Source organism: Tursiops truncatus, chromosome 12 (assembly GCF_011762595.2).
Source record: "Tursiops truncatus isolate mTurTru1 chromosome 12, mTurTru1.mat.Y, whole genome shotgun sequence".
NCBI lineage: Eukaryota > Metazoa > Chordata > Mammalia > Artiodactyla > Delphinidae > Tursiops > Tursiops truncatus.
In genome coordinates, this window is record NC_047045.1 from 46,316,142 (window position 1) to 46,328,944 (window position 12,803).

At 34.4% G+C, this 12,803-nt stretch overlaps 1 protein-coding gene across 1 annotated transcript in view; it reads left to right on the plus strand.

The window, feature by feature from the left end:
• Positions 1–12,803, plus strand: part of KPNA5 (karyopherin subunit alpha 5) — a 44,733-nt gene that overhangs the window by 24,785 nt on the left and 7,145 nt on the right. Inside the window, exons 8-11 of the mRNA XM_019929633.3 lie at positions 5,240–5,339; positions 7,946–8,109; positions 10,132–10,210; positions 12,118–12,243. Coding sequence (XP_019785192.1) covers positions 5,240–5,339; positions 7,946–8,109; positions 10,132–10,210; positions 12,118–12,243 — 469 coding nt within the window. The remainder of the gene's footprint in view (positions 1–5,239; positions 5,340–7,945; positions 8,110–10,131; positions 10,211–12,117; positions 12,244–12,803) is intronic.

Here is a 12,803-nt window from a genome sequence, read left to right on the forward strand (position 1 = left end):
TGATACCAAAACCAGACAAGGATGTCACATAGAAAGGAAACTACAGGCCAATATCACTGATGAACATAGATGCAAAAATCTTCAACAAAATAGTAGGAAACAGAATCCAACAGCACATTAAAAGGATCATACACCATGATCAAGTGGGGTTTATTCCAGGAATGCAAAGATTCTTCAATATACACAAATCAATCAATGTGATACACCATATTAAGAAATTGAAGGAGAAAAACCATATGGTCATCTCAATAGATGCAGAGAAAGCATTCAACAAAATTCAGCACCCATTTATGATAAAAACCCTGCAGAAAGTACACATAGAGGGAACTTTACTCAACATAATAAAGGCCATATATGACAAACCCACAGCCAACATCGTCCTCCAATTTCACAGTTTGTATGGAAACACGAAAGACCCCGAATAGCCAAAGCAACCTCGAGAAAGAAAAACGGAGCTGGAGGAATCAGGCTCCCAGACTTCAGACTATACTACAAAGCTACAGTAATCAAGACAGTATGGTACTGGCACAAAAACAGAAATATAGATTAATGGAACAGGATAGAAAGCCCAGAGATAAACCCACGCACATATGGTCACCTCATCTTTGATAAAGGAGGCAGGAATGTACAGTGGAGAAAGGACAGCCTCTTCAATAAGTGGTGCTGGGAAAATTGGACAGCTACATGTAAAAGTATGAGATTAGATCACTCCCTAACACCATACACAAAAATAAGATCAAAATGGATTAAAGACCTAAATGTAAGGCCAGAAACTTTCAAACTCTTAGAGGAAAACATAGGCAGAACACTCTATGACATAAACCACAGCAAGATCCTTTTTGACACACCTCCTAGAGAAATGGAAATAAAAACAAAAATAAACAAATGGGACCTAATGAAACTTAAAAGCTTTGCACAGCAAAGGAAATCATAAACAAGACCAGAAGACAGCCCTCAGAATGGGAGAAAATATTTGCAAATGAAGCAACTGACAAAGGATTAATCTCTAAAATTTACAAGCAGCTCATGCAGCTCAATAACAGAAAAACGAACAACCCAATCCAGAAATGGGCAGAAGACATAAATAGACATTTCTCCAAAGAAGATATACAGACTGCCAACAAACACATGAAAGAATACTCAACATCATTAATCATTAGAGAAATGGAAATCAAAACTACAATGAGATATCATATTCCACCAGTCAGAATGGCCATCATCAAAAAATCTACAAACAATAAATGCTGGAGAGGGTGTGGAGAAAAGGGAACACTCTTGCACTGCTGGTGGGAATGTGAATTGGTACAGCCACTATGGAGAACAGTATGGAGGTTCCTTAAAAAACTACAAATAGAACTACCATATGACCCAGCAATCCCACTACTGGGCATATACCCTGAGAAAACCATAATTCAAAAAGAGTCATGTACCAAAATGTTTATTGTGTCTCTATTTACAATAGCCAGGAGATGAAAACAACCTAAGTGTACATCTTCGGATGAATGGATAAAGAAGATGTGGCACATATATACAATGGAATATTATTCACCCATAAAAAGAAACAAAACTGAGCTATTTGTAATGAGGTGGATGGACCTAGAGTCTGTCATACAGAGTGAAGTAAGGCAGAAAGAGGAAGACAAATACCATATGCTAACACATATATATGGAATTTAAGGAAATAAATGTCATGAAGAACCTAGGGGTAAGACAGGAATAAAGACAGAGACCTACTAGAGAATGAACTTGAGGATATGGGGAGGGGGAAGGGTAAGCTGTGACAAAGCAAGGGAGTGGCATGGACATATATACACTACCAAATGTAAAAGATAAGCTAGTGGGAAGCAGCTGCATAGCACAGGGAGATCAGCTTGGTGGTTTGTGACCACCTAGAGGGGTGGAATAGGGAGGGTGGGAGGGAGGGAGACGGAAGAGGGAAGAGATATGGGAACATATATATATGTATAACTGATTCACTTTGTTATAAAGCAGAAACTAACACACCATTGTAAAGCAGTTATACTCCAATAAAGATGTAAAAAAAAAAATGGTAGGAATGTTCTCTTCTATTTCCTGGAGGAGTTTGAGAAGGATTTCTTTAATGTTTAGTAGAACTTACCAGTGAAGCTGTCTTGTGCTGGACTTTTCTTTATTGGAAAGTTTTTGATTACTGGTTCAGTATCTTTTATTGTTATGTATCTATTTAGATTTTCTGTTTCATCTTGAGTCATGGTAGTTTATGTGTTTCTGAGAACTTGTTCATTTCTTCTAGGTTATCCAGTTTGTTGGCTTACAATTGTTCATAGTATTCTCTTATAATTATTTGTATTTCCGAAAGATAAGTAGTAATATCCCCACTTTCATTCCTAATTTAAGTCTTTTTTTCTTTGTCAGTCTAGGTAAAAGTTTGTTTATTTTGTTGATTTTTCTTTCAAAGAATCAACTTTTGATTTAGTTCATTTTCTCTAGTGTTTTTCTCTTCTCTATTTCATTTATTTCTGCTCTTTATTATTGCCTTCCTTCTGCTAGCTTGGGGTTTTGTTTGCTCTAATTTTTTTAGTTTCTTAATTAAGATGAAGGTTTATGTTATATTTTTTTGAGATCTTCTTTTTTCATGTAGGTGTTTTCAGCTATAATTTTTCCTCTGAGCTTTCACTGCATTCTGTAGGTTTTAGCATGTTGGGTTTTCATTTTCATTTATTTCGAAGTATTTCCTAATTTCCTTGGAAGTTTTTTTGACCCATTGGTTGTGTAAGAGTATGTTACTTAATTTCCGCATATTTGTGCATTTTCCAATTTTCCTTCTTTTAGTGATTTTTTGTTTCATTTCGTTGTGCTCTATATGATTTCAATCTTTGAAAATATATCAGATTTGCTTTGTGATCTAACATGGAGTGTACCACTGCACCACTGGGGAAGCCCTATATTGAGGTTTTTAACAATGATTCTATAGCTGTCTATTTCTCCCTTCAATTCTGTCAATTTTTGCTTTGTATGCTTGCTCTGTTGCTATGTGTTATAACTTCATGATGGATTGTCATTCTTATCAATATATAATGTTCTTCTTTATCTCTTAAACAATTTTTGACTTAAATCCATTTTTCTCATGCTAGTATAGCTCCCCTGGCTCTCTTTGGATTATTACTTGCATGGAATGTTTCTGCCACCCTTTCACTTTCAACCTGTTTGTATCTTTGAATCTAAAATGAGTGTCTTGGGCTTCCCTGGTGGTGCAGTGGTTGAGAGTCCGCCTGCTGATATGGGGGACACACGTTCGTGTCCCAGTCCGGGAAGATCCCACATGCCGCGGAGCGGCTGGGCCCATGAGCCATGGCCGCTGAGCCTGCGAGTCCAGAGCCTGTGCTCTGCAGCGGGAGAGGCCACAACAGTGAGAGGCCCGCGTACCACACACACACACACAAATTAAAATAAATAAATAAATAAAAGGAGTGTCTTGTGAGTGCATTACAGATGGTTCATGAATTGTTTTTGTTTATTTCTGTTTTTTTTAAATGCATGCTGCCAGTCATTGCCTTTTAATTCTAAGTCAAGAGTTTAGTCCATTTACATTCAGTGTAAATACTGATGGGGAAGTACTTCTACCATTTTGTTGTTTTCTATGTGTCTTATGGCTTAAATCTTTTTTTGTTCCTCAGTTCCTTCCTTCTTGCCTTCTTTTGTGTTTAATTGATTTTTCTTTTTTTTGGTAATATACTGTATTGATTTACTTCTCATTTCTTTCTTAGTATATTTTTTAGTTACATTCTTAATGGTTAATCTAAGGAGTACAACTAACATCTTAAACTAACAACAACTTTGAATTTATACCAATTTAGTCTCAATATTATACAAAAACTCTGTTCCTTTACATCTCTGTCGTACAATAAGTTACTGTTGTCACAAGCTACATTATTAAACATTGTGTGCCTGTTAGCATAGATTTGTAATTATTGCTCTATGTATGTATCTTTTAAATCATAGAAAAAAGAGAAATTATGAACCAAAAATAAAATAATACTGCCTTTTACATTTACCTGTGTAGTTATTTTTAGTTATGTTATTTCTTCATATGGCCTTGAGTCATTATTTATTGTCCTTTTATTTCAGGACATTTTAGTTATTATAGTTATTCTTATAAAGCAGATCTACTAGTGATGGAATTTCCTCAGCTTTTGTTGTTCCTTCATTTTTGAAGTATAATTTTGCTGGATATAGAATTCTTCTTTGACAGTTTTCTTTCAGCCCTTCAAATATTATTGCCTTCTGTCCTCCATGGTTTTTGATGACAAATCAGACATTCATCTTAATGAGAGAGTTCCTGGTTAGGCAAAACAAAGGCAAGCCCTTCATTGGTCCTTCAGGGAGTACCCAGACAGGTCAAAACAGAGAAACACAATTCCTTGGAAACAAGTCTCCATAGCCCCTTTTGGAACCAGAACTCACAGTGGGAACTCCAGCTTTTGTCTTCAAGGCTGCTTCCAGGCTGGGGAGGGTATTGGGCAAAGGCAAGTTATATTGCCAGAAAGCTCTCCTACCACATTTCAGCCCCTTCCTGATTAAAAGTTTACTTGCTTATTGTGAACTTTTACTTTCTTGGAGAGTTCTGATAAAGTTGATTCTGACAGAGTTTGCAAAATTTTTTTGGTGTTTTGGGGAAGGATAGGCCCCCAGAGTTCCCTTCTCTACCATTTTTGCTGAAGTCACTCCAGAACAAGAATTTTTTTTAAAGCTAGGTTCTCTGTACTTCTAGCAGGTTGATAGCAGGTTGCAGATGAAAATACTAAGATAGGCAATCTGTTTAAAACAAAACAGAAGAAAACAAACTCTCTCTTCTCAACAGCTGATCTTCATTCACTTTGACTCTGTAGTTCTTACTTCATGAATTTGTATAGTGTATTATTTTCACGGTTAAAAAAAGTAATCTAATAATATACTCTTTTTAAAATATATAGAAATTAATAAGTCAGTTTACCATAGCACTCTTTATTTTGAACATGTTTTATATCTTATAAGAATCCATTCAGGTCATATTTTTAAAATTTTCAAAATAGAGCTGTGATATGTTTATTTTTGTTTCTGGAAATATAATGAATTTTTTAAAATTCCTTTTCCTATTTTACCAGGTCGGTTTGAATTCCTTCTAAAATATATTAAGAATTTTTATGTTATGATAGTAGAAAACAGCTAAAGAGGAAAAATGAATGTAAAGTGACAATTCCTTTTTTCTTTTTCTTGGCAGGTTATTAACAAATTCAAACAGACTTACAACAACCAGAAATGCAGTATGGGCCCTCTCAAATTTATGTAGAGGCAAAAATCCTCCTCCAAACTTCAGTAAGGTATTTGTAAAATACAAAAATTAAGGAATCTGTCTACATAAACTTTTAAGTCTCCTTATTATAGAGTTTTAGAGATTAAAGGGACTTTACTCTTTTTTTAGTAATTACTTTTTTTTATTGACTAGACAATATTTGCACATACATAAAATCAAAAGATATACAATGGAAAGGCTCACTTTATTTTCCAAAAAAAAATGTCTGCCAAATATCTAAGACTAACGATTAACAGTCTTTTAAGTAAAAATGATATTCCCATGGGAAAAAATAGCTAATTCAGCTTGTAACTCAAATGAGTGTTTTTCCTGGGGATCACCATCTTACTTTTTTGATATGCAGAAGTGTTCTATGGGTATTCCCCATTTTATCTCACAATATATTCAGAAGACATATATTCAAGGGTTGAGATTTAATAAAATCAGTAATTTTTACTGCTTCTTCAAGGTTATTCTTCCTCCCCACTTTTAACTACAAGTGTGTGGACATGAAGAATACAAAGATCTGTGGTACATTTTGGTATCACTGCTTTGATTTGTGCAAATGTGCTGATAGTTTTACCCACCGTTTCTTTCTTTTTTTTTTTAATGTCTTTATTGGAGTATAATTGCTTTACAATGTGCGTTAGTTTCTGCTGTATAACAAAGTGAATCAGTTATATGTATACATATATCCCCTCTTTCTTGTGCCTCCCTCCCACCTTCCCTATCCCACCCCTCTAGGTGGTCACAAAGCACCTAGCCGATCTCCCTGTGCTATGCAGCTGCTTCCCACTAGCTATCTGTTTTACATTTGGTAGTGTATATATGTCAGTGCTACTTTTTCCCTTCTTCCCAGCTTACCCTTCCCCCTCCCCGTGTCCTCAAGTCCACTCTCTACCTCTGGATGTTTATTCCTGTCCTGCCCCTAGGTTCATCAGAACCTTTTTTTTTTTTTTAGATTCCATATATATGTGTTAGCATACGGTATTTGTTTTTCTCTTTCTGACTTACTTCACTCTGTATGACACCCACCATTTCTTTTATATTTTTCATGCAAATGTCAACAAAATGAAAAAGGCCAATTATGTGTTAGTATAATTATGAAAATAGTTTTGGCATTAAAGACCCCCTAAAGTTTTCAAGGGGGTCCATGGACCACACTTTGAGAGCCACTGCCCTACAACACTGCTTAATATCTACCTAATTCCCTCTTCTTTAAGTCTTTGCTTAGAAGTTACCTGTTCCATGAGCTCTACCCTAACTACTGTATTTAGTGTAATCTATCACTATCCCCCAGCCACAGACCCCCACATTTTACTTTCATTTTTTAACACCTTTTAACATAATATGTGTTTATTATTTATATTAACTTAAAAAAAAATCTTCCTCTAAAATGTAAACTCTTTAGAGTTAGGAATCTTGGTCTTTTTTGTTTACTTACATATTCCAAACTTACAGTGTAATATCACATTAATAGGGCTTAAGACTTTTGTTAAGTAAATTTTCTGTGATTTTCTATGAGACAGATTCCTTTATCATTCAGATTTTTTTGAAATTTTATTTCCACAATCATATTTTATATTCTCAACAATAATTTTGTTTGTTCTTTGATTGCTCATCTTCATGTAGAATTTTGTTCTTTTATGGTTTCAGCAAATGTTCTTATCTGTGGATTTATAATTTTGGAAGTTTTCTTTTTTCTGATGTCTGTCTACATTTTTGTTTTGTTTATTGTTTGTTTGTCTTGATCTCTTTCCTACTGGAGGCTCTCCTCATATATCTGGTGATCCTTGACACGCTGGAAATACTCAGGAGGCAGACACTAAAAAGCTGATTGGAAGATGGGTGTACAGGCTTGTTATCTTATGGGCTTCATTGTAGGATAATTGGGCAGCAAAACCATATTTTCTATGAGGAACTCAAAATTTCAGTATGTTTTCTAAAACTGTTTTGTTTCTCTAGAGACAGATTTTCCACTCTCCTATTGGAAGGTGGGTAGATTGGGTTGACTAGGTAATACCACTGGAGATCTGGGAGCTGGGAATTGCAAGAGGGCTGGAAGTTTTCAATTCAATCAGTATGTAACTTTTACTTAATCTCTATAGTTTCCAATCCAGTGTTTAATTTCAACCTCCTCTATGCTTGATACCCCAAAATTCAGTTTCTGTAGTTCACCAGTTGTGGTCAGGTATAAATGTCTACTGGACTCCTCAAAGATGAGATTTGTATTGCTATTTCTTCTTTTCCTTGTTTCTGAGAAGCCAGAAACAAATGCTTTTATTTTACTTTCTTAAAACTAGAACTCTGTAGGACTTTGTTTTTTAAATCATTGAGGGTGTGTGTGTATGATTTGGACATAGACAGGGCATCCCAAATACGTATTTAATTATTTTTAAGAACTTTAAATTACCACATATCTTATTCAATATAAGATAAATAGGAATCATAATCAGTTTCATATTTATATATAGTTTTCATGATCATAATTTTAAAACAATAGAATGTCTTAGTTTCTCTGGTATTTTTGTAGCATTAAATTTTCATTTTAAACAGAGTAGAAACAATTTTCCTAAAGAAACTTTGTTTTAGATAGAGAAAAATTTTAAATACTGGCTCTTTCTTCCCTTCCAGGTTTCACCTTGCTTAAATGTCCTGTCACGATTGTTGTTTAGCAGTGACCCAGATGTATTAGCAGATGTGTGTTGGGCCCTTTCTTATCTCTCCGATGGATCCAATGATAAAATTCAAGCTGTCATTGATTCTGGAGTCTGTCGAAGATTGGTGGAACTTTTGATGTAACTATAATTTATGGTTAATAAGTGTATGATTGTGTTTTAAGTTTAGCAGTTAGAGTAATGGCCTTCTAAACATCTCAAGAATCAATATCTTCAGGAAGGATTGAAAAGCTACCAAGTCCACTCAGCAGAATAGCTATAATACTGAGAATTTGACCCTTAAACTTAGTTCTTATATCCTCTATTTGGAACTAATCAGTTTGTTAATGAATTTTACTAGTTTTAATCTCTTCAGGAATGGGCGGGACTTAATTCAACAAGTATTTATGAAATGCCTATTACCTGCTAGTTTTGTGCAATGTATTAGTGATATATGGAATACAGTTCCTGCTCTCACAGAACCAATAATCTAGTTAATTGTTCATTACAGTAATTAATTTGTGTATAAGTCCATGCAGTGAAAAACATTTAGTATTTCACTTGTATTAAAGATCATGTTTCTTTCTGCTGGGCTGTTATTGCTACCTTCTTTAAAAAGAACAGATTTGCTTTACAAAGAAGTTAAAAAGTTGTAAGAAAACTTGTTTTAGAAAGATATTGTAGTTTCCTCATCCTCTTCTTTTAAAAAAATGTATAATCTTTCATCCTTTCTTCTTTTGTCAGAAAACCATTAGGTAGGCCTAAACAAGGTAGATGGTAGAAAAAGAGAGGTTCGATAAGGGGTTGTAGCCCTAGCTTGAGGACAGCATCTGAGGAGGATGGGAAGGCAGATCCAACAGGGGGATCAGATCAGGACCCAGGTTAAGGATGGCACCCACTAGAGCAGAGCAGGTAAGCAGGCTGGAACAGGGGTTGGAGCCAACACACTCTGGGATAGGATAGCAGCTTAGCTGGATCAGAAGACTGGTCATATATAGAGAGATTATGATCATGGAAGCCAGCTTCTTATTCTTAGAAAATGGAGATATACATATGAAAAGGAGAAAAGCCAAAATAATCTTGTGTTATTAGATCTGAAATAGAGGTATCAGTGTGAACTCATGGCTTTCATCATAAAAAGATAGATATAGAAAAAAATGTATATGTAAATATATGTGTATATATGTTATGTGTCCTCTTAGGGGCCTGAGAGCAGTGACACATCTGTACTAACAAGATGAGCACACCAAATGCATAAATCTTGGTTTTTAAACACTATTCTCCACCACATAGAGTTAACAGGTTCTTGAAGAAATGACTAACTCCAGGGCTGGGACTGAGAAAAAAATAAGATGAACCCAGAAAGTAATGAGTACTCAAAGAATAGAGAAATGTCAAAAGCCCACAGAAGTCCACTTGAAGGGACTCCTACTGCTTAAACCTGGGATGATTTGAGCATTGAAATAAATTGTAGTAACATAACTTATTGAATAAAATAGGAATCCATGAGTCCACACTAAAATAAGTAGATAGATCAATAGATAGAAAAGACACATAGTTGAAGTGATAGCATTAGAAAATCATCATGGGCAACAATACTAATAATTATTAATAATTCAGACAATAAATATCAAGATATGCTAAAACTTATGGTGAAAGTAGGTTAAGGAATGGGATTTTACATAGTCTAAAAGTAGTATTTCTTCACAAAACAATTATAAAGGGAAAAACAGTAGTGTTAAAGTGAAGAAATCTGGGAGACACCATCTTAAGTGACCAGAGGCCAGTGCCACTATAATGGACAAAATAGATACCATATGCCATCCAATACTATGTAATGAAAAGACTGTATAGCTTTTGTGACCTCAGCCAAAAGCATATAACTTGGTCTTAATCACTGAACAAAAAAACCCCCAAATAACTAGCTTGTGATTGTCAAAGGGAAAACTAAGGAACTGTTTTGAGTTGAAAGAGGCTAGAGAGACATGGGTGCAACACGTGATTCTGGGTTAGATTCTTTGTTATAGGAATATTACTGAGATAATTAGTGAAACTTGAATGGGATCTCTGGGTAGAGAGTATGCAAGAATTTTCTGTACAATTTTTGCAAATTTTCTTTAAATTTTAGTATAGTATGTAAGTTCATATTTTTATTACTTTTAGGCACAATGATTATAAAGTTGTATCACCTGCATTAAGAGCAGTTGGTAATATTGTGACTGGTGATGATATACAAACACAGGTGAGTTCAGACTTTAATGTGATGAACTGGTGACATAATGAACTTTAAGAAGTTTATCATGTTTCATACCACTTGATTACATATTAATCAAGATGTTATTACCATAATTATGCAGGCATCTACAATGTGACAGTAAGCATATTTTTGATAGTAAGCAATCCATCTCAGATACCTCTATCTGAAAGCATTATCCTAGACCTATATTGATGTAAAGAAGTACAAGATAGGAGTTCAGCTCTTGAGGGGTTTACAGTTCAATTGAGGAGAAAATATATATTGAAACAAAGCAAATTACCTGAGGTAGTATGTTTGCTGAGAACTGATTTGTCAGTAAATAGTATAAAAATTTAAAAAAGAGATCAGTGTGCTGAGAACTCTGTAGATTCTATAAAGGAGTTGGAACTAAAGCTAAATCTTAAAAGTGGAGAAGAATTTCAGCAGACTAGAAGAAATTCATGTGACTGTAGGTACAGAGACAGACGTGTGAGTTATGTTTAAGAAGCGTGAAACTTGACTGGTAAAGAAACTGCTAGTGAGATGGTGATTGGTTATAAATAGGTTAAAAGTGGGGTTGGAAATGGAAGGGCCTTTTATAGTAAATTGAAGACTGATTATGAGAATGGAAGGAATGATAGCAAGGAAACATTTCCAGATTGGTAACTAACTCTGTGTGTGTGTGTGTGTGTGTGTGTGTGTGTGTGTGTGTGTGTGTGTGTGTCTTTGTCTGCCTATCTTGGAGGATGGTGAGGTGTCAAGAAAAAAAGGTGTGTTGTCAGATTGACTTCAGATGTGGGGTGGTCTTTCTTGAAGACAGAAGCTTAAACTCTGAAACATTAAATCCTCCTTTGTTTGCCATCATAAAGTAAACTTTTTATTCTAATCTACATTCTTTCAGTTTTAATATTTTAAGGTCATATTTAGATACTTACCTTAGTTATCAAACAGATCTTTAGAAATTGATAGTTATTAATTTAAAATAGCTCTTTAAAATAAAATGCACTTCTAAACATACACTGTTTTGAGCAGAATTTCGGTGCACTGCTTCATATGTTTTTAACCAAGTAAACTTAATGTAAATCATTGTGGGTACTGTGAAAATGGAACATAATTAATCTTGCCATGGAATAAAGAATGTAAAGAGACAAAGCAGACTATACTTACTTAGAAAAGGAAAATGGAAAATGGAACAGTAAAAATTTTAATGAAACAAACAGACTTATACACATTAAGGTTTCGTAACAGTTATGGAATTAGATACTTTCAGACTGTTTGAGATATGTTGATAGACAGATATATTTTTCCCTGTATATTTTTTTCATTTGGCAAAACTTAGAGGATGGTTGCTGACCAATCACTAAATCTCCCTTCAAGTAGTTGTATCAGTCGAACTGTGAATGTATTTGTAAACTTGAAGGACACACCTCTGAATATGCTGCTTTTATTTGCAGATGAGTGGATTGAGAGCAGGGCACCTCACTACACCAACATTGAACAACTTTTGGCAAATTGGGAGGGTAGAAGACAGCAAGTGCTTAAGTTTTACTTTGAGAGGAATTGCTTTTTTCTTTTTTCTCAATGCAGTTAATGATTTTTAATGCAGAATGATTTTTGTGTTTCTAAATAGTATTTTTCTTTGAAGTTTTGAATTTTATTTATTTTTTATACAGCAGTTTCTTATTAGTTATCTATTTTATACATATTAGTGTAGCTGTGTCAATCCCAATCTCCCAACCACTACCACCCCCTGCTTTCCCCCCTTGGTGGCCATACGTTTGTTCTCTACATCTGTGTCTCTATTTCTGCCCTGCAAACCGGTTCATCTGTACCAAATAATTAGTATATTTTTGTGTAGTTTTTCTCCAATAAAACTTTCTATTTCCATTTTTTGTTGTTGTTGTTTGTTTTAGGTAATTTTAAATTGCTCTGCATTACCCTGTCTCTTACACTTATTGAGTAGCTCAAAGGAGTCAATCAGAAAAGAAGCCTGCTGGACTGTTTCAAACATCACTGCTGGAAATAGAGCTCAGATTCAGGTAAATACCTTTCAGATCTGAAAAAACAAGAAGATCTCAGGAGTCATTTTGGGCGAAAGTCAGCATTTTATCAGTGATTTGTTTTTAGTGAGTTACTAAAAAAAGATTCTTAAAAGATTCTTGAAAAGTGTTTTAAAAACTGGACTTTCCTCCTTTAAAATAATAACATTTACTTGTAGTAGGCATTCTAGTACCGTGCCTGACATTTAGTCTTTAAAAAGGGATTGAATTTTATTAGGCTTAAATATAAGTTAGGCAATGATCTTCCTCTCAAAGCTTTTAAATAATGATTTGTTAGTGTCCCATCAAGCTCCTTGAGTCAGTGATGACTAATGCATTTTGATCAATCATATGTTGGTGCTTTATCATCTTTAAAATTTATATTCTGCTAATATATTCTCCAGTCTTAAAAAGAAAGTATGTGAAAGTTTGTTGGAAGATTGGAAATAAAATATTTCCAAAGGTGTTTCCAAAAAGTCATTTTAAAGCCAACAAGTTTCAAAATTCATCTACTTCCTAATATTTTTAAAATAGTATTTGCATTGATTATGATTATTTTT